The sequence below is a fragment of the Ascaphus truei genome, chromosome 19, assembly GCF_040206685.1.
Source record: "Ascaphus truei isolate aAscTru1 chromosome 19, aAscTru1.hap1, whole genome shotgun sequence".
NCBI lineage: Eukaryota > Metazoa > Chordata > Amphibia > Anura > Ascaphidae > Ascaphus > Ascaphus truei.
The window spans coordinates 25,122,409-25,145,472 of NC_134501.1; the positions used below are offsets into that span (position 1 = coordinate 25,122,409).

At 49.9% G+C, this 23,064-nt stretch overlaps 1 protein-coding gene across 6 annotated transcripts in view; it reads right to left on the reverse strand.

Moving 5' to 3' along the window:
• The window catches only part of FTO (FTO alpha-ketoglutarate dependent dioxygenase), a 199,229-nt gene that overhangs the window by 170,399 nt on the left and 5,766 nt on the right, over positions 1–23,064 (reverse strand). For 5 of the 6 annotated variants that reach the window (XM_075576989.1, XM_075576987.1, XM_075576990.1 and 2 more), the window contains exons 2-7: positions 11,272–11,349; positions 9,872–10,496; positions 9,189–9,320; positions 5,534–5,613; positions 4,911–5,054; positions 4,261–4,380 (exon numbers count right to left, since the gene is read on the reverse strand). In XM_075576989.1, coding sequence (XP_075433104.1) covers positions 4,261–4,380; positions 4,911–5,054; positions 5,534–5,613; positions 9,189–9,320; positions 9,872–10,496; positions 11,272–11,349 — 1,179 coding nt within the window. The remainder of the gene's footprint in view (positions 1–4,260; positions 4,381–4,910; positions 5,055–5,533; positions 5,614–9,188; positions 9,321–9,871; positions 10,497–11,271; positions 11,350–23,064) is intronic. The other variant, XM_075576988.1, reaches the window with a different exon arrangement.

Consider the following 23,064-nt stretch of genomic DNA (forward strand, 5'->3'; position numbering starts at 1 on the left):
GAACACTGCATGGCACATGTCCGGTCACTGTGTCACCCTGCTGTGAGAGGGACACTGTATGGCACATGTCCGGTCACTGTGTCACCCTGGTGTGGGAGGGACACTGCATGGCACATGTCCGGTCACTGTGTCACCCTGCTGTGAAAGGGACACTGTATGGCACATGTCCGGTCACTGTGTCACCCTGGTGTGGGAGGGACACTGCATGGCACATGTCCGGTCACTGTGTCACCCTGCTGTGGGAGGGACACTGTATGGCACATGTCCGGTCACTGTGTCACGCTGCTGTGAGAGGGACACTGCATGGCACATGTCCTGTCACTGTGTCACCCTGCTGTGGGAGGGACACTGTATGGCACATGTCCGGTCACTGTGTCACCCTGGTGTGGGAGGGACACTGCATGGCACATGTCCGGTCACTGTGTCAGCTTGCTGTGAGAGGGACACTGTATGGCACATGTCCTGTCACTGTGCCACCCTGCTGTGGGAGGGACATTGCATGGCACATGTCCGGTCACTGTGTCACCCTGGTGTGGGAGGGACACTGCATGGCACATGTCCGGTCACTGTGTCACCCTGCTGTGAGAGGGACACTGTATGGCACATGTCCGGTCACTGTGTCACCCTGGTGTGGGAGGGACACTGCATGGCACATGTCCGGTCACTGTGTCACCCTGCTGTGAGAGGGACACTGTATGGCACATGTCCGGTCACTGTGTCACCCTGGTGTGGGAGGGACACTGCATGGCACATGTCCGGTCACTGTGTCACCCTGCTGTGGGAGGGACACTGTATGGCACATGTCCGGTCACTGTGTCACGCTGCTGTGAGAGGGACACTGCATGGCACATGTCCTGTCACTGTGTCACCCTGCTGTGGGAGGGACACTGTATGGCACATGTCCGGTCACTGTGTCACGCTGCTGTGAGAGGGACACTGCATGGCACATGTCCTGTCACTGTGTCACCCTGCTGTGAGAGGGACACTGCATGGCACATGTCCGGTCACTGTGTCACCCTGGTGTGGGAGGGACACGGCATGGCACATGTCCGGTCACTGTGTCAGCCTGCTGTGAGAGGGACACTGTATGGCACATGTCCGGTCACTGTGTCACCCTGCTGTGAGAGGGACACTTCATGGCACATGTCCGGTCACTGTGTCACCCTGCTGTGAGAGGGACACTGTATGGCACATGTCCGGTCACTGTGTCACCCCGGTGTGAGAGGGACACTGCATGGCACATGTCCGGTCACTGTGTCACCCTGGTGTGGGAGGGACACTGCATGGCACATGTCCGGTCACTGTGTCACCCTGCTGTGAGAGGGACACTGTATGGCACATGTCCGGTCACTGTGTCACCCTGGTGTGGGAGGGACACTGCATGGCACATGTCCGGTCACTGTGTCACCCTGCTGTGAGAGGGACACTGTATGGCACATGTCCGGTCACTGTGTCACCCTGGTGTGGGAGGGACACTGCATGGCACATGTCCGGTCACTGTGTCACCCTGCTGTGGGAGGGACACTGTATGGCACATGTCCGGTCACTGTGTCACGCTGCTGTGAGAGGGACACTGCATGGCACATGTCCTGTCACTGTGTCACCCTGCTGTGGGAGGGACACTGTATGGCACATGTCCGGTCACTGTGTCACGCTGCTGTGAGAGGGACACTGCATGGCACATGTCCTGTCACTGTGTCACCCTGCTGTGAGAGGGACACTGCATGGCACATGTCCGGTCACTGTGTCACCCTGGTGTGGGAGGGACACGGCATGGCACATGTCCGGTCACTGTGTCAGCCTGCTGTGAGAGGGACACTGTATGGCACATGTCCGGTCACTGTGTCACCCTGGTGTGGGAGGGACACTGCATGGCACATGTCCGGTCACTGTGTCACCCTGCTGTGAGAGGGACACTGTATGGCACATGTCCGGTCACTGTGTCACCCTGCTGTGAGAGGGACACTTCATGGCACATGTCCGGTCACTGTGTCACCCTGGTGTGGGAGGGACACTGCATGGCACATGTCCGGTCACTGTGTCACCCTGCTGTGGGAGGGACACTGTATGGCACATGTCCGGTCACTGTGTCACGCTGCTGTGAGAGGGACACTGCATGGCACATGTCCTGTCACTGTGTCACCCTGCTGTGGGAGGGACACTGTATGGCACATGTCCGGTCACTGTGTCACCCTGGTGTGGGAGGGACACTGCATGGCACATGTCCGGTCACTGTGTCAGCCTGCTGTGAGAGGGACACTGTATGGCACATGTCCTGTCACTGTGTCACCCTGGTGTGGGAGGAACACTGCATGGCACATGTCCGGTCACTGTGTCACCCTGCTGTGAGAGGGACACTGTATGGCACATGTCCGGTCACTGTGTCACCCTGGTGTGGGAGGGACACTGCATGGCACATGTCCGGTCACTGTGTCACCCTGCTGTGAAAGGGACACTGTATGGCACATGTCCGGTCACTGTGTCACCCTGGTGTGGGAGGGACACTGCATGGCACATGTCCGGTCACTGTGTCACCCTGCTGTGGGAGGGACACTGTATGGCACATGTCCGGTCACTGTGTCACGCTGCTGTGAGAGGGACACTGCATGGCACATGTCCGGTCACTGTGTCACCCTGCTGTGAAAGGGACACTGTATGGCACATGTCCGGTCACTGTGTCACCCTGGTGTGGGAGGGACACTGCATGGCACATGTCCGGTCACTGTGTCACCCTGCTGTGGGAGGGACACTGTATGGCACATGTCCGGTCACTGTGTCACGCTGCTGTGAGAGGGACACTGCATGGCACATGTCCTGTCACTGTGTCACCCTGCTGTGGGAGGGACACTGTATGGCACATGTCCGGTCACTGTGTCACCCTGGTGTGGGAGGGACACTGCATGGCACATGTCCGGTCACTGTGTCAGCTTGCTGTGAGAGGGACACTGTATGGCACATGTCCTGTCACTGTGCCACCCTGCTGTGGGAGGGACATTGCATGGCACATGTCCGGTCACTGTGTCACCCTGGTGTGGGAGGGACACTGCATGGCACATGTCCGGTCACTGTGTCACCCTGCTGTGAGAGGGACACTGTATGGCACATGTCCGGTCACTGTGTCACCCTGGTGTGGGAGGGACACTGCATGGCACATGTCCGGTCACTGTGTCACCCTGCTGTGAGAGGGACACTGTATGGCACATGTCCGGTCACTGTGTCACCCTGGTGTGGGAGGGACACTGCATGGCACATGTCCGGTCACTGTGTCACCCTGCTGTGGGAGGGACACTGTATGGCACATGTCCGGTCACTGTGTCACGCTGCTGTGAGAGGGACACTGCATGGCACATGTCCTGTCACTGTGTCACCCTGCTGTGGGAGGGACACTGTATGGCACATGTCCGGTCACTGTGTCACGCTGCTGTGAGAGGGACACTGCATGGCACATGTCCTGTCACTGTGTCACCCTGCTGTGAGAGGGACACTGCATGGCACATGTCCGGTCACTGTGTCACCCTGGTGTGGGAGGGACACGGCATGGCACATGTCCGGTCACTGTGTCAGCCTGCTGTGAGAGGGACACTGTATGGCACATGTCCGGTCACTGTGTCACCCTGGTGTGGGAGGGACACTGCATGGCACATGTCCGGTCACTGTGTCACCCTGCTGTGAGAGGGACACTGTATGGCACATGTCCGGTCACTGTGTCACCCTGCTGTGAGAGGGACACTTCATGGCACATGTCCGGTCACTGTGTCACCCTGCTGTGAGAGGGACACTGTATGGCACATGTCCGGTCACTGTGTCACCCCGGTGTGAGAGGGACACTGCATGGCACATGTCCGGTCACTGTGTAACCCTGCTGTGAGAGGGACACTGCATGGCACATGTCCGGTCACTGTGTCACCCTGCTGTGAGAGGGACACTGTATGGCACATGTCTGGTCACTGTGTAACCCTGCTGTGAGAGGGACACTGCATGGCACATGTCCGGTCACTGTGTCACCCTGCTGTGAGAGGGACACTGTATGGCACATGTCCGGTCACTGTGTTACCCTGGTGTGGGAGGGACACTGCATGGCACATGTCCGGTCACTGTGTCACCCTGCTGTGGGAGGGACACAAAATGGGACATGGGTACTATCTGTCACTGCTTCTCTGTCCCCAGACTCCTCCCCGGTTGTACATGTAGACCTGTCCATTGATTGCCGTGTCATTCACATACAACAGGTTGAAAGTGTTTGCCCTTGGCATGACTCACCATCGTCTCCATTTGCTTCCACCGATCCTCCAGCTCGGCCATCGCCACTTGCCAAAAGTCGCTGCATTTGCTGTAACGCGTTCCTTGGAACCAAAACTGCCTGAGCCACTCAAACTCCACCTGCACGGAGACCGGTCCATTAGTGATTTGCCGGTAATGGTGGAGGATCCACATAAGGTAATATTCACACAGGAACCTAGTCTACCCTACAGTGAGTTAGCGTCCGGGACAGCAGTACAGAGTATGCCAGTGCACCTGTAGAGCTTCTCTGGCTTGGCGAATGTAGGGACAAATAATTACTCCATTAATTACAGGTCTAATTAACCTCTAAACTCCTGCAGTCGTCAACTGAGGATCCCCCCCAATACAAGGAGCCAGATATTAATGTGACCTACAGCAGAAGGTGTGGGTGTCCCAGAAACTGAGCAGCGCACACCTGCCAGGGCCCTGCCCTGAGGGCTAAAATAGGTTCTGTCCTCTCCAGGGAGGGAGCTCGGGAGATGGACAGACATATTCCACATCCTTACAGCTCATTCATTTTCAGTACTTAGGATAGCTCCCTCTCCCATCACACGAGCTTCTGCTGCTTCTAACTCTCAAGTTGGTGAGCAGGTAACACGACTGCCGGCGACGAGGACGCGTCTCCTTACCTCGCTGTGAATATCTTCCGCTTCCCGTAGAACGCCGGTCTCTACGGACTTTAAACACGCGGCTCCCGTATCAGGATGCGTGTCGAGGTTCTCCAGAGCGGCGCTGCACCGTGACCGGATGTAATGCAAGGTCCCCCGGGAGCACTGCAAAACAGAGACCACTGCAACAATCACACGCAATATTGACCCAGCCGGGGAGACCTGCCATGCCGAAATGGGACATCTCGCCGCGACTAAGTCCTCACCAGCGTTTGGCTGCAGAGGGACCCTCCAACTCCGCCGCTGGACGCTCCTAAGATAAGGTCGATTTTAGGGTAGCGATAGTACTAGGGGTTTTAGGGTAAGGGCTACGGTTAGGGACTTAACGTGGCGCCGAAGGGGCCGGTGATGTAGTCACTTGCGGCTAAAACCCGGCGGAGATTTGGTTGCGGCAAAACGGCCACAACTACATGTCTTAGACCGTTCGACGCATTCCTTTTATCGCAGCAACGCGGTTAAGGGCCCAGCGCCATATACTACAACCCAACAGTAACGCTGCGAGGAAATAATAGGTATTAAATCATTGTATTTACATGGCGCCAATGTACACAGCGCTCAACAGAGGGATGATACAGCTGACATACCTCAGCTACTCTGTGCGTGGAGCTGAACCGCGGCTGGGAGCCGGCCAGGACGCAATGCTGGTGAGTTTGGTTGAGGTCGTCTGGGAGCGAGTCAGGGAAAAAAAAAAACAGAAACGTACGTTAAAAACAGAAATACAATCAAAACGCCACATTTTGCAAATGTTCACAGATTTCGTCCACGGAGCGTTCAGATGTGAGCACTTTGATTGGCTCAGAGTGTGGTCGTGCAGCATGGGACCAGCGTCCTCACCTCACCAGGAAACAATGGCTCCTTAGAATGTTCCGCTCGCCCTCAGTTCGTGCGAGGGTCAGCGTTTATGTGCGCTAGATTGGAATAACAGAGATGTGCAAGAGGGGAGGAAAGCTACAAGTGCTGCTCTGCTGTGTGCCCTATAGCAATTCAGAGTATGTATAGTTTAACTGCGTTTTGCTATAGATCAGCCGGTCGGAAGGAGCAAGGCAGATGGAGAAGTGTTCAGTGAAAAGGCTGGTTTTGGTTTCGACGGCAGATTAAGAGTGAATGCAACATTGAGGACCAGGTGCTTTTTAAAACGTAGCTTCAACATATTAACAATGGATATACGCACAGGAGAAATGAAACATAGAATATAAAGGATTCAGGTGTCCTGACTTTCTCCCAAGTACATCCGGGACGTCATTTTGCCTGGCTGGCAAGGCTGCAGCACATGGAGATTCCTTACTAATCCAGCTAGGTTCCGGGGACAGTAAATCGTGTTACATCTGTACGCGTTAATAAAAGAAAACTGCCCCCCCCCCCCCCCTTTCTTCATCTTCAAAGAGCGGCACGTAGGAGAGGAAAAGGATTGTGCTGCTCCAGCAGAAGGCAAGAACAACGATGATGTCATTATGATGATGTCACACATAGGAGAGGGCTCTCTCCAGAAACCTCAAATCATTGGAATCGTTCCACTTATTCTGAGCTTATGATTAAAAAAAACAAAAAAAACACAGTTTAACATTTTTTTCCGCTGTTCTTAATCTGAAGGGTAATTCTGCTGATCGGCCTAAGGCTTCAAACAGCATTATATTCCCACCCCCCCTGGGAATGAAGGCAGGGGGCATGCGTTCCCGGGATATTATTTTAGTCATATTATTACTGTTAAACTCCTTTGTAACTGTTAGGTGAGTGGAACAACCCCCCCAGCGCAGAATGATTACCCGGGGGATAACAGACGCGCTCCCTTCTGCTCTCTCGGTACCAAAATCAGTCCAAGAGCCAAGTGAGGGTAACAGAGGTGACCCCGCGCCAATTTATCTTGACTTTATTTGCAGCTGAGAAGCAATCTCCCAGCGTGCGGGTACACGGCTTCCCGAGGATGGCTGCGGGCCGTTATTTATTCCTGCAAACTGACTTTTGACACGGGGACAAAATAGGAGACGCCGTCTTAAAAATGAGTGGCCGGGGGACAAATGTTGGCGAGTTCGTTTAAAACGCCGGGGAGCGCCGGGTGAAGCGCGTGACCCTGGCAACTGGCCTGTCAATCACTTGGCTAAACGGATCTGGGGTGGACAGGGACATTTCCGAGGAAAGGGTAAACAGCAGCCGCCAGGTTCTCCGGTCGTGTATGTGTTTAACCCCTTTGCTGCCGGGCGGGGCCTGCGACGCACTGCAGCCCAAATGAACATACTGCAATATAAAATCAACACTGGGCATGACTGTGCCCGCACGACTGTCAGAAGACGCCTCTTCTACTTCCAGAATGTTAAACCCAATAATAATTGTTGGCCAATGCCAAGGATTGAAGCTGGTAGCCCCCTTTGCCCGTTAATACTAATAACAGAGGAGCGCCCCCCCAACCTCCCCCCCCCCCCCCCCCCGAACGGTTCTACGTACAAAAGCATCCAGGCCATCCTAAAAATAGGCCATTTGGGTCTTTTCAAATTACATTTTCTTTCGGGAGAAGGTTCATGGAGGAAATTCGAAGCATCGAAAAGTCATGTAAGCAGAAACCTTACAGCACTACACTAATAAAGGCGGCCGAGAAAGCATTCAAAGGTTTGCTGAAATGGTGATTCAGCACAATGTGAAGGCAGCAGTCTGCTATGACCACTTCTAACTTTTGGGGGGGATTGATTTGATGACCTTAACCCAGATGGGAGGGGGTTCTGGATCTGATCTGTGGCCCCTCGAGCTCCTGGGGACCCTAGTTCATTATCGGACACAAAAAATAACCCAGCTTCCTGCAATGTCAGCAGGAGAGAACATCGCAACCAGTGGCCATATATGCAGGTACAAAGACCCCTGAAATAGCTCGAGAACGGGGCGGGGAGGGGTAACAGTTTGGGGGCTGTTGTAGATACATTTGGCAACAAAGGGGTACCATAACATGTTTATACCCACGGTGGGGATATGTCGTGTCTCGTGTATCATTGCCAACTCGCAGTCCCTAAAAACATGCAGCGCTATATAATAATAAAGAGTATCTGTGTACCTTTGTATTCTTCTTGGAGAACATATAACTTTAGGCAGCCTCTGTGGATTTTGGGCTGACCTTGTTTTCAATGAATTAGATACATTTGTCTATATTAAAAGGAGCAGGGCCCTCCTAATTAACCTCTCCTTCAGAGATGAACCCGGCTATTTTCAGCTCTGCGGCCCCCACGTTCCCACGATACTGACTAGTGCAGTAATTGGGATTACTTCCTGGTTGTTTAGGGGAATGTATATGGTTACACAATAGGAAGCCGCAACAGCTTCATATTGGCCCATGATTTGGCAGCCATTTTGTTTCCCCTGAGAGAGATTTTACCCCTGTAACTCCTTCGGTAAGTATCTCAGGTCTGGGTAACGGAGCTAAAAATAGTGACGTTTGGCTTAGGGGGGCCGGTGGTTCCCACCCTGTTAAAAAACAATGGCGTTGAAGGAACTGCTCCTTTAAGGCAGAAAAGAATAAGGCTTTAAAGCAGCAGTTCAAGCTGCCGTTTCTTTTTTTATTATTGTATCCGCCCCCCCCTTAGTATGTGCATCAATACAATCCATGCAATGATCACTAATAAGCTAAGATTCGGCTGGGGGTTCACTAAATGGCCGTCAAAGATGCAAAGTTCTGTGGGGAAGATCATGTGACCAGGCAGTCACTAGATACAATTGGTGCACTGCTAGAGGGCAGGGCTCCAAAAGGGTGTGCCAGAGCCTGTCTCAGAAGAGGAAGGGGATGTGACTTTGTAAAGGCTTGTTACCAAAAATGCTTGTTACATTATAATACATTAAAAATGTCAGAGTTGTTAAAAAAATAATAATGCTACAAGTATTTTCTCATAGTACAGAACTGATTAATTAAAAAAACACACATATAGGATATTGCTTGGTCTGCAGCTTTAAACCGAATCTGCTGCCGTGCATCACAGACGATGTAAACAAGGCCCCCAAAAACTTAAATTATGGGTCTAGAGCAGGGGTGGAAAACTCCAGTCCTCAAGGGCTGCCAACAGGTCAAGTTTTAAGGATATACCTGCTTCAGCACAGGTGGCTCAATCAGTGGCCGAGTCCAAGACTGAGCCATCTGTGCTGAAGCAGGGATATACTGAAAACCTGACCTGTTGGTGGCCCTTGAGGACTGATCACCCCTGGTCTGGCTAGTCTCTAAAAACGGGAAATTCAGCGCACACAGAAAATGATGCATTTAAAAGTTACCCAGCATGAAGTAACAGTCTCCTGTGTGTAACGGCACCGCCAGGCCTGGCGTCTCTATGTCCCACGCAATCTTCAGGCCCACATGCCAACCCGAGGGGTCTCTGCCTTCTGCGTGTTCCCCAATATCACCGTCTGCAAGAGAGAACCAAAGCGTCGACACGGCATTTCCATTCAACGCTCCGAAGGGCGCTGCCAACGCAGGCAGCAGCCAAAGAGTTAACCCCGTAGGACTTCAAAAAAACGTGAATAAGGTGTAAATAAATAAGAGAGGCGCGGTACGTCAATGCCCGTCTTGCTGCAGGTCATTTATATATAATGGTTAGTTGCTGATATACAGTTTAACCACGGGAACGTAGCTGTGTGGGGAATGGCGCAATTTGCCTCTTAACTCCGTGTCACGAATAGAAGTAGAGAGTCAAATTAATAAGGAATAGTCAACCCCCCGACTCTTAACCCTCTCCTGACACCGTGTAAATACATACATGTATGCTTTGTCATTGGTTGGTTACTCATATAATAGGGTGTCGTGACCAGGTTCCTAGAGGCGAGGGTTAATGAATACCAGACTATACCTATAGAATCAGAAGAACAATGTAGCATCTGGTAATATATTCCACTCTGTGCAGAACGGCACAAACTTGCCGACCTCCCGAATACGATACATTCAGATACCAGCCCCCTACCTTGGCAACTGTAACTGTAGACTGCAACTGTAGACCCGTCCACCAAATTCTCATCATGGTGCCAGCTGACTGCCATCTTCCCCATCCCGAAATATGGCTCCTCTTTCAGATAGGGCATGTCCAGTGGATCCATGTAGTTGATCAGAGTCACGTTATATGGCTCCGCTGGGTCCTCTTCTGGTTCTCCGGCCTTCTGAGCGTTGGGGTTGTATTTGGCATCTCCATCGTCCTCAGGGATATTGTGCCGGACACTAAGTGGACTCACGACTTTGCCGTTTAGCTTGTGAAGTTCAGAGGCTGTCTGAGAACACAGGAACTTGTTCAGGTCACAAAAGGCTTTGCAGGCTTCCGATACGTCTTCTGTGCTGTAGCTGATGTTGACGCCATCTGAAGACCACGGGACTGCAAACAGCCTGGTGTTCAAGTATTTGTAGGTGCAGCCGGGACGGCCGACGAGAATGCGGGACACGGGCGTGAGTACGTCTTTACCTTTAAGTCGCACGAGGTCTTGGAAGAGGCAGCCATGGTGAAGCAGTGTTACAAATGCCTTCTGGACCACCTGGTGCAACTCGGCGGGGATATGCCTGGCCTCTTGGAGGGTCAGTTTGGAATATTTAGACATCCACTTGAAAAAAAAAGTATGGGAATATTGGGATAGACATTTTTATTACTGCAAATATTTTATAGTGGAAGACATATTGGGATGAACACCTCCATTCAATGCATGGTTACATTGCACAGGCAGATAGACAGAAGTAAACTGAATGTGTAAGTCAAATTATGAATATATCTTCTACAATGCCCAGGAACAATGCTGACACACACATGTAACGTTACACCTCCAGATTCCAGAAGCAGCAGGAATCGTCCTTCTGGAATCTGCAGGTGTAACGCTGGAACTAGAGGACTTTTGGAAACAAGGTTTTGAGCGGATCGTATTCCCAGTTTCTTTCACCTACATGTAATTATCCACTTTAATATTATATCAGTGTGGGAGCGCCTGTCCATTCTTCGGGTGTGTGACACACACCCAACACAACGCAATTCCCCTATTTGGTTTTTGTGGAGGTTTCCTCGGAGATGAGCCGCACACTTTTCTGCTCCCGGGCATGACTCAACATACTTACAGGTGATATTACCGGGTTTAAATCTCCCTCCAGGGGGAAAAAAATGGCTGCCAAATCTCTGGTCAATACAAAGCCGCAACATTAAAATAAGGCGTGGCTCACTATTGGACCAACATTTAAATCCCCTTTATCAACCAGGAATGAATACCGGTGATGTCACCATGAAGTGTCTCTGTTACTGGGAGGTCCCCGAAGCTGAAAATAGTCTGGTTCTTCTGGAGGAATAACCCATTTTCTCATAAAAACCTGGGGTATATTTTTTTTGTTACCTACCAGTGGATAGAATTTGTCCTCTTTAGGGGTTAGATACGGGAGCCGACCATCTCCCATCTGCTCGAGAAGCTTCTGTTTCTGGCATTAAAAAAAAAAAAAAAGAAGAGGAATAGAATAAATAAATATACTATATCTGTACGTCTTAATGTCTTTAGATGATTAGTCTCAGCACATATATTTCTAAAGACCATATTGTGAGTAGTTCTAGAACCACGGATATTCAATGCATTACTTTTATTTTATTTTTGAAAGATGTCTGTTCGCTAGGCATCTTGGACACCTCTTAAGTTAGCATAACCACATTCAGCATGATGGTTCCTGATATCAAGGAGCAGGTTTTAGTCCTTGTTTGGATGCAATTGGACGCCATTTTGAATCAAGATGGCCGACTGCACCTTTCAATACTGCACTGATTTTAATCCAATGTGGCAGGACTGTAAGTAGCTGGGCTGAACGTAGAAAATCCATGTTCTGCAAATAGGCCAATTTCTTGTTGGTTGCTCCAGAGTGGGAACTGGAAAAAAATGTGCATGTTTTCAGGCTCTTGGGAAACCCCCAAACTATAGTTTACCCCAGGGGTGGCCAACTCCAGGTCCCAACGCCCCCCCCCCTCCCCTCCCTCCAACAGGTCAGGTTTTCAGGATATCCCTGCTTCAACAAAGGTGGCCCAATCAGACTCAGTAGAAGACTGCGCCACTAATTCAGCCACCTGTGCTGAAGCAGGGATATACTGAAAGCCTGACCTATTTTGGGGGGGTAGGGGGGTGCTTGAGCACCGCTGGTTTACCCAACAGCATTACAATAAAAATGCATCCTTTTTTTTTTATTCATTAAGAAACAAGAAAAAAAAATATTAAACGACCTGTTTATAAATCGCAGTATTTTGAGGGTTTCTTACCATTGCCGAGTAACGCCGGGTACTTTCAGCTAGTACACAAATATGTGTATAACATGTATATATGCGTATTCTCGTGTATTTTCACGTCTAACATGAACCAACCCGCTACAGGCCAAGATTTCTCATTGGAAAGTCTTCAACTACAACCATTTTAAAGCTGCAGACCAAACAATATCCAACATGTGTTTTTTTATTTTTTATTTAATAAATCAGTTCTGTACTATGAGAAAATACTGGTAGCATTTTTGTTTTTTAAAACAACTCTGAATTACATTTTTAATGTATTATAATATAATGAGCATTTTTTGTTTCTATAGCAACCATTTACAAAGTCACATCCCCTTCCTCTTCTGAAACAGGCTCTGGCACACCCCTTTTTGAGCCCTGCCCTCTCTCTAGCAGTGCACCAATTGTATCTAGTGACTGCCTGGTCACATGATCATCCTCACAGAAATTTGAATCTTTGGTCCTCTTCTGCTGCACTGACAGCCATTTAGTGAACCCCGAGCCGAATCTTCGCCGATCGATCACAGGAGAACAAATCGATCAGAAACTGAGCTAATTACTTATCATTGTGTGGATTGTATTGATGCACATATTCAAGGGGGAAAAATAAATTAAAAAAACTACAGCTTGGACTGCTGCTTTAACAGATCTCCAAAACAAAAACCTGGTTTCGAAGACTTACAGCATCAAAAGGGAAAGGGAAGAATCACTGGAGACATCGTAAAAAGGTTTGTTAAACAGCTACGCCTGTCACAGGATGTGTGTTGTAAAACAGAGTAGGATGGCGGTGTAAAAACCCATACAGATTAATAACCCATACAGATTTAATAACCCATACAGACACTAGAGTCTCCACTCCTGTGTTATTTCGGGTGTTGGCTTGTCCGTTACCACTTCCATCCCGCTTGTTCACACCCCACTGCCCCCCCAAAATAAACATCCCTTCAGCCCCGTTCCCACACCCTCATGCATATGCACAGTGTACTTAGCCCACGTGATGGAGGTAGGGGACCCGGTCATGTGTGTCTTTACTTAACCTCTTCACTGCTAGAGAGCCATTGGGAAGGGGGGTGCCCGGCGCAGACGGCACTGAAGGTGTTAAAGGCGATATCCTATTTCAATTTTTTTTAAATCCCCCCCCCCCCCCCATAACCCTTTCTTGTAAGATTTATTAGCTCTGCGAACGGACAACTTAAACGTCTGGAATTCGAATAAGATGGCCGGTAAATCCCAATTAAAAACGGTGTGTATTGCTGGTCATGGTTAAGGGACGCGGTTATAGGAGCGCCCTACCTACAAGCACGCTCTCACCCCCATATGAATAGGAGTGAAGGTGTGCTAAAGCATAGCACCACTTAGTGGATCTGGGCCTGAATGGGTGACGGCTAAGTGACTGATTCATTAAAAATTCAGTGTAACTTTTTTGAAACAACTATTTTCAACTTCATGTTTCATTGGTAACCAGATCACGAAACGGTGTGTTCCACTGGCACTTACCCCCCCCCCTGCCCCCCACAGGTAACCCCCATACATGTAACCACACACACACACACACACACACACACACACACACACACACACACACACACACACACAGGTAACCCCCCCCCCCACACACACACACAGGTAAACCCCACACAGGTAACCCCCCCACACACACAGGTAACCCCCACACAGGTAACCCCCCCCCACAGGTAACCCCCACACAGGTAACCCCCCCACACACACAGGTAAACCCCACACAGGTAACCCCCCCACACACACAGGTAAACCCACACAGGTTACCCCCCCCACACACACACACACACAGGTAACCCCCACACAGGTAACCCCCCCCCACACACACACACACAGGTAACCCCCACACAGGTAACCCCCCCCACACACACACAGGTAACCCCCCCCACACACACACACAGGTAACCCCCCCCCCACACACACAGGTAACCCCCCCACACACACACACACACGTAACCCCCACACAGGTAACCCCCCCCCCCCCTACACACACACACACACGTAAACCCCACACACAGGAAACTCCACTTCTTCATCACGAAACCTCTCGCAGCCAAATAGCGCAGAGAGATTTCCGACACCAAACAGCAAGTTTTGTGCACCTGCCAAAGAGGCCGACCCCGGACAAAATCCCTCATTTAAGTGTGTGTTGGGGTGTTTAATTCCCCACTTAGATAGCAAGCTCTCCGGGACAGGGCTTTCCTACGCTATTGTTTGGTGCACTTATTGTATCATCATTCCCTGCATACTTATAGAGATATAAATACACCTTGGGGAATTTAGGAAGTAAACGCCCCGATCGGTGATTTAACAATCAGTAAGAGACCCGATTGCCTTAGTAAGTGGGACGGCCCCACATAGTGACCTCTGCCCTCTGTCACAGAACGTGAAGTTTGTCACGAACCTGAACACCTTCGGTGTGTGTAAGTGCCCGCTGAGTGGCAGCCCCCTGCTAATTATTACACACCTCAGCCCCATTACCAGGCTGCCGGCGGTGAGAAATACAAGTCGCCGTGGCCTTCAGTGCCCTGTGGAATGGGGATGAATACATTTAGGCTGGAATTATACTAAGCGCTGGCGCGCATGCGGGGCAATGATAAATACCGGTCTCCCTATGTCAGTTCATCCAGTGCCGCCGAGCGCACGCACGGCAGACAGAGGTGGCGCGGCAGCTGTGTGGAAATAGAAAGAAATTTGTATTTTCGAGCGGCTGCCGTGCCACGTGACTCTGTGAGCCAATCACAGTGCGGCCTACTGTTGTGACGTCATGGCCAAGCCTCCTAGCCGCACGCGTCCTCGTTTGGCCTACAAGCACTAAACTCGTGCGCCACGTGAAAAGCCGTGTGCGCACCCCCACGCACGCCTGCGCTTACTATATTACATGTCTAACTTGTGTCCCGAGCACGATATCCCACGTCCCCCGCCGGGAGAACACCCCAAACTCAATCCCAGCTTCCTGGAGCGGGTTGTCAGAATGACAGGTGCGTTTGAGCTTTAACCCCTTCACCGCGCGAGAGCGGAGAGGTTACCAGGGTGGGCGCCGGCATCTGGCAGTGAAAGGGTTGAAGCGCAGATCCCCACAGATCCTTGCAGCGGAAGCGATCCTAATCTGTGCTGCCTGGGGTAAGGCGGCGGACTGGTCCAATGTGTGAGAGAAGGGGGGGGCTCCCCCCGCAGCACCAGAGTGCGCCCCCCCCCCTCCCGGCCGGCACATTGCAGTGTCACCCATCACAGAGACGGAAGGGGGGGGGGGGGGAGAACCTGCATGCTGGGACGCGGTCTCAACGCCATCTCCTCTAGTAAGCTAATAAAAGACGTTCATAGCGTGCCAGGCTCAACTGCGTAGCACAGGGGCGGCCAACTCCTGTCCTCAAGGGCCACCAACAGGTCAGGTTTTCAGGATAACCCTGCTTCAGCATAGGTGGCTCAATCAGTGGCAGTCGAAGAGCCTGCTTCAGCATAGGTGGCTCAACTGTGCTGAAGCAAGGATATCCTGAATACCTGACCTGTTGGTGGTCCTTGAGTACTGGAGTTGGCCGCTCCTGACATAGTGGCTCCATCATGGGGCATTCTATGGGTAAAAGCTACAACAAAAAAACGGTCTTCTTAATCTTTGGCCTCCGAGGTTACCCTGGTAACCTCGAGACCTCACTGGGCTCTGGGAGGGCGCCATTTTTACCTCCCGAACACTTAATATTTCAAACCCGCTGAGCATCCGATTACAATACAAACAGAGAGAGAAAAATGCAAAAAAATAAAGTGAAAATGTGATCAGCACGGACCTTACAAAAGGAGCCGACAGCGCCATTCAAACGAGCCTTAAAAAGGTAGTGGCTATGTATGTACAGTATGTATGCATATACACTGTGTGTGTGTGTGTGCAGATGTATAATGTGTGTGTATGTACGGATATATAATATGTGTGTGTATAATGTGTGTGTGTTTGTGTGTGTACAGATATATATTATATATGTGTGCGTGTGGATATATAATAAGTGTATGTGTGTATATATATATATGTATATATATATATATATGCAAATACAACTGTATGCTCAGTTGTATTTGCATATTTGCTTTCCTGTGGAGGGTTTTTGTCACTTTTTTTACTCACCATAACTTAACTCAGTATATATATATATATATATATATATATATATATATATATATATATATATATATATATATATATATATATATATATATATATATATATATACACACACATATATACATATACACACACACACACACACACACACACACACACACACTTTGGTGCTGTTGTAGTAATGTAAGACCATGCCTCCACATTAAACATCTCTTTCCACTCTCTCTCCCACTGAATGGAAAGTCCAGAATAAAAGTCAGGGTCTGTTTCTTTCACAGAACCGATACTTTAGAAGGGACTGACGGGCGTCACAGACAGGCAAGGCCAATTTCACAGGCTACCTTCTGAAAAGCGGATCGATTCACTGGAGACAGCAGAACCCTGAGATGATAGAATCGCCTCGTATCTGCTCCGGGTGACTAATCTCTGTCCAGGAGCAAGAACATGTCATGTCCCCCTTCTCTGCGGGAACAGAGTACCCCTTCTGATTTCTGCGTGCCTTGCTAGGACAGGCGGTCAAGGAATCTGCCTGGGGCACCTCTTGGCTGCATGTTCAGCAGATAAATTATTTACCCGTAACCGGAGGGCAAAGCACGAGGCACCTTTTAGTGCATTTTAACAGCTGCAGAGTACAGATGGGGACCTCCTGTCCTTAAGGTGCCCGCAAGTCCCGTTGGCCCTAATCAAGTCATGAACCATCTCACGGCCAAATGGGTTCTCTGCCCTAGAAACAGCTCCGGGACGGATCTCTTCAAGGTGTCCTACACACCGCACCAACTCATTTACACCTTAAAGCAGGGGGTCTCCATTCCAATCCTCAAGACCCACCCCCTCCCATGGGTCAGGTTTTAAAGATATCCCAGCTTCAGTACAGGTGGCTCAATCAGAGGCTCGGTCGAAGACTGAGCCTCTGATTGAGCCACCTGTGCTGAACCAGGGACTGATTGAGCCACCTATGCTGAAGCAGGGATATCCTGAAAACCTGGCCTGTTGGAGGGGTATTGAGGACTGCAGTTGAGCGCCCCTGCCTTAAAACCACCAACGCGAGGATAGCTGACACGTTCCTCCCTTAATCAGCCCGAATGTCCAAACCTCCTAATAACAAAAATCATGATGCATAGCACAATGTGAGAGCTGTTTCTAGCCATCAATCTTTTGGGAACGCTCGCACAGACCAAATACTTTCACAGCGAATCTTATGATCGGGATTTAACAACCTGACACTAAATGATTAGCAGGTTACAAAAAAAAATGACAACTTATCAGTGTAACTGGTTTTCTTTTTTTTGTAATAAAGATTCTGTCAACACAGAAATGCAGGAACTATTTTTGGGGGTGAAGGTGTTGTATATTAGTAAATTACATATATTACTGAGGGACCCCTTAATTCCGGCCTGGGGAGGGTGGGGACCCCCTAGTTCCAGCCTGGGGAGAGTGGACCCCTTACTTCTAGCCTGGGGAGGAAGGGCACCCATTAATTCCAGCCTGGGGAGGGGATCCCCTGGGGAGGGAGGGGACCCCCTAGTTCCAGCCTGGGGAGAGAGGGGACCCCCTACTTCTAGCTTGGGGAGGAAGGGGACCCCTTAATTACGCCATGGGGAGGGAGGGGACCACCTAGTTCCAGCCTGGGGAGAGAGGGGACCCCCTACTTCTAGCTTGGGGAGGAAGGGGACCCCTTAATTACGCCCTGGGGAGGGAGGGGATACCCTAGTTCCAGCCTGGGGAGAGAGGGGACCCCCTACTTCTAGCCTGGAGGGCGGGACACCTAGTTCCAGTCACTGTGTGTCAACATTAAAGTAACCGTATCGTATTTTTAAAAAATTTTTTATAAAAGAATATGTTTCGCTTTTCTCCGGTTCTGCTCAATTCACGCCTATCCGCTACTTTTGTTTTTGTGATGGACGATGGCCTTGTAAACAAAGAACAATTTACCTACTGGCTTGGAGAGATAAGCAAACAGTCTTATCACATAAAGACGTTAAAGACTGAAAACACGTTACCAGGACTGGCGTTTACTTTTGTACAACGAAGATGTTAAAAAAAAAGTTATTTTTGCTAAATACTGAAACCAAAGGGGAAAGAAAAAAAATTGTGTGACGGACATTACCGTTAAAACCCCCCAAAAAAATGTTAAAATACATGTCCGGTTTATTTATTTTACAAAGAGGTCACTTCACTTTTTGTCCTTCAAGGGACTGACCCTTTAAAAGCCCTCTGAACCTTCACTTAACCCTTGCACTGCAGCAGAGAAAGGATTAGCCAGGGGTGGTGGGGAGGGGGAGAGAGTTATTTGCGAGGTCAGCCACAGTACAGCATGATACTGAAACATTATTGACAGCAAGCCTAGGAGAAATCACCCAGGGACCGCGATCGATACCTTGTTTCACCGTTCCAGGCTTCTGCACACACACAGTATATATCTTTACTGCTACAAAAAGAGAAAGAACAATTATAATGGGAGGCCAGATAAATGGTGGCCTCTGGGTAATAGCTTTGATTAGATGAGGGGGGGGGAAAGGTGACTAGAAAACTTACTTCCACACTGCATGAAAACAGCCCCATTATTGGCGTTTATTTATGACGGTTATTGGGATGAGGAGAGGGGAACGGCGTGTCGCTCGGCGGGTAATGCAATGTGTCACGGAGATCTCTCCAGCGCACGGCAACCGCAATTCTTCTTATGTTCTCAAGGAATTGACCGTGTCATTTATTCGCTGCTCGGCAAAGCCCTGCAGGGCCCCGCGGGGTTAAAGGGGGCGAGGGATCAACCCAGGGGATTTGGTTCAAAAATAAATAAAAATAGAGACGTTATGTTGATTTCACCTTTTAAATATTGTGTGCGTTCAGGGAGCCTGACCTACTGCCTGAAGAGAGCAACATTACTTAGATTGTAAGCTTTTCGGGGCAGGGAAGCCCTTTCCTAGACTTACTTTTTAGTATGAAGCGCCAATTCCTGCAGTAAAGCGCTGTGTACATGGATGGCGGGATGGGACCTGTGGGTGCCAGTCCGCCGCCAGTCCAACTCACCACCGGCCAGGGGGCCACACTTCGGCCTCCCGGCGCTCCTTGATCCGTGACCGCCTCTCTCCGAAGGAGCGGAGGTCATGGGACTAGGGGCGGTGGGCGGCAGAAGTGCGGCAAATTGCACAGAGGCGAGTTGTGCTGGCGGCCCTTTGGTCGTGGCCAAAAAGGTCCTAGACCGCATGGATGGCGCTTTACAAATAAAAGAAAAAAAATAATAAATACACAGGCCAATAATATTAAAAATACAAATAAAAGATAATTATATTAAATAAATACGATTGTGCTTATAGTCGGAATTTTTTACATTATATGATGTATAGAGTGCTTTCAGTGTATGTAGAATTCTGCATGCATCGAGTTCCTGCCCTGCAGAGCTAACAGTCTAATTTAGGTGAAGGGACTTGCCCAGGGTCCCAAGGAAAGGAGACAATGGGATATGAGAGAGAGAGAGATCTGAGAGAGAGAGAGAAAGCGAGAAAGCGAGAGAGAGAAAGCGAGAAAGCGAGAGAGAGAAAGCGAGCGAGAGAGAGAGAAAAAGCGAGAGAGAGAAAAAGCGAGAGAGAGAGAGAAAAAGCGAGCGAGAGAGAGAAAAAGCGAGAGAGAGAGAGAAAAAGCGAGAGAGAGAGAGAAAAAGCGAGAGAGAGAAAAAGCGAGAGAGAGAAAAAGCGAGAGAGAGAGAGAAAAAGCGAGAGAGAGCGAGAGAGAGAGAGAAAAAGCGAGAGAGAGAGAAAAAGTGAGAGAGAAAGCGAGCGAGAGAGAGAAAGCGAGCGAGAGAGAGAAAGCGAGCGAGAGAGAGAAAGCGAGCGAGAGAGAGAGAAAGCGAGAGAAAAAGCGAGAGAGAGAGAAAAAGCGAGAGAAAAAGTGAGAGAGAGAGAAAAAGTGAGAGAGAAAAAAGCGAGAGAGAAAGCGAGAGAGAGAGAGAGAAAGCGAGAGAGAGAGAGAAAGCGAGAGAGAGAGAGAGAAAGCGAGAGAGAGAGAAAGCGAGAGAGAGAGAGAGAAAGCGAGAGAAAGAAAGCGAGAGAGAGAAAGCGAGAGAGAGAAAGCGAGAGAGAGAGAGAAAGCGAGAGAGAGAGAGAGAGAAAGCGAGAGAGAGAGAAAGCGAGAGAGAGAGAAAGCGAGAGAGAGAGAGAGAAAGCGAGAGAGAGAGAGAAAGAGAGAGAGAAAGAGAGAAAGCGAGAGAAAGCGAGAGAGAAAGCGAGAGAAAGCGAGAGAGAAAGCGAGAGAGAGAAAGCGAGAGAGAGAAAGCGAGAGAGAAAGCGAGAGAGAGAAAGCGAGAGAGATAAAGCGAGAGAGAGAAAGCGAGAGAGAGAAAGCGAGAGAGAGAGAGAAAGCGAGAGAGAGAAAGCGAGGAGAGTGAGAGAAAGCGAGAGAGTGAGAGAAAGCGAGAGAGAGAGAGAAAGCGAGAGAGAGAGAGAGAAAGCGAGAGAGAGAGAGAAAGCGAGAGAGAGAGAGAAAGCGAGAGAGAGAGAGAAAGCGAGAGAGAGAAAGCGAGAGAGAGAGAGAAAGCGAGAGCGAGAGAGAAAGCGAGAGAGAGAGAGAAAGCGAGAGAGAGAGAGAAAGCGAGAGAGAAAGCGAGAGAGAGAGAGAAAGCGAGAGAGAGAGAAAGCGAGAGAGAGAGAAAGAGAGAGAGAGATAGAAAGAGAAAGCGAGAGCGAGAGAGAAATCGAGAGCGAGAGAGAAATCGAGAGCGAGAGAGAAATCGAGAGCGAGAGAGAAATCGAGAGCGAGAGAGAAAGCGAGAGCGAGAGAGAAAGCGAGAGAGAAAGCGAGAGAGAAAGCGAGAGCGAGAGAGAAAGCGAGAGAGAAAGCGAGAGAGAAAGCGAGAGAGAGCGAAAGCGAGAGAGAGAGAGAAAGCGAGAGAGAAAGCGAGAGAGAAAGCGAGAGAGAAAGCGAGAGAGAGAGAAAGCGGAGAGCGAGAGAGAAAGCGAGAGCGAGAAAGAAAGCGAGCGCGAGAGAGAAAGCGAGAGAGAGAGAGAAAGCGAGAGAGAGAAAGCGAGAGAGAGAGAAAGCGAGAGAGAGAGAAAGCGAGAGAGAAAGCGAGAGAGAGAAAGCAAGAGAGAGAAAGCGAGAAAGCGAGAGAGAGAGAAAGCGAGCGAGAGAAAGCGAGCGAGAGAGAGAGAGAAAGCGAGCGAGAGAAAGCGAGCGAGAGAGAAAGCGAGCGAGAGAGAAAGCGAGCGAGAGAGAAAGCGAGCGAGAGAGAAAGCGAGCGAGAGAGAGAAAGCGAGCGAGAGAGAAAGCGAGAGAAAAAGCGAGAGAAAGTGCGAGAGAAAAAGCGAGAGAGAAAGCAAGAGAGGAAAGCGAGAAATCCGATGAATTAAAAAAAAAGTTAAAAATAAATATATAATCTCTCACATTCGCCTTTCATAAAAATATATAAACTTTGCCGTGCGATAAATATTGACGTCCCGCGTCCCCCCACAGAGGTGCGAGTGTCGGCGCCCCCCACAGAGGTGCGAGTGTCGGCATCAGGGGCCGTTTGTGCAATCATTCGCCAATCAAATAAAAACACATCGAATATTCGTTTTAACAGTCGCCGATCAAGTGAGATGGCATTCAGGGGGGAAAATGGCGGCCGAGGCGAATACAGAAGCGAGGTTACGAACATTCACCGGAATTTCGCCCGTGCCAAGTTCCACGCACCACGCCCCACTTTTGACACGCTCTATTTAAACCGCAGAAATTGGCTTTTTCTTTCGGTTTCCATGATTTATTTGCTTTTAAAGTAAATATTGTCTGGCTTATTTGAATGTCACTGATATACCGCACGCTCCAGGGACATGGCCGATCCTGGATCTAGGGCCCTGTTCACTAAACAGTCTTGCGTTATAAAGGCAATTTACTGGCCATTCATGAAATGGAGCCAGCACTGCTTAGCGAATATGGGCCCATTCCCTCCGGCTCCGACCTCTTTATGGGCAGATTGTGGGATACAGAATTCTGTAATCACACAGGACAATATTCACATCCTATCACTCGAGGGCAGTCTCTCACACTCACTAGAGGAGAGGGCAGTCTCTCACACTCAGAGGAGAGGGCAGTCTCACACTCATTACAGAGGGCAGTCTCTCACACTCACTAGAGGATAGGGCAGTCTCACCCTCATTAGAGGAGAGGGCAGTCTCTCACACTCATTAGAGAGGGCAGTCTCACACACTCACTAGAGGAGAGGGCAGTCTCTCACACTCACTAGAGGAGAGGGCAGTCTCTCACACTCACTAGAGGATAGGGCAGTCTCTCACACTCACTAGAGGATAGGGCAGTCTCTCACACTCACTAGAGGAGAGGGCAGTCTCTCACACTCACTAGAGGAGAGGGCAGTCTCTCACACTCACTAGAGGAGAGGGCAGTCTCACACTCACTAGAGGAGAGGGCAGTCTCACACTCATTAGAGGAGAGGGCAGTCTCTCACTCATTAGAGGAGAGGGCAGTCTCTCACACTCATTAGAGGAGAGGGCAGTCTCTCACACTCATTAGAGGAGAGGGCAGTCTCTCACACTCATTAGAGGAGAGGGCAGTCTCTCACACTCATTAGAGGAGAGGGCAGTCTCTCACACTCATTAGAGGAGAGGGCAGTCTCTCACACTCATTAGAGGAGAGGGCAGTCTCTCACACTCATTAGAGGAGAAGGCAACACTCACTAGAGGATAGGGAGTCTCACACTCATTAGAGGAGAGGGCAGTCTCTCACACTCACTAGAGAGGGCAGTCTCACACACTCACTAGAGGAGAGGGCAGTC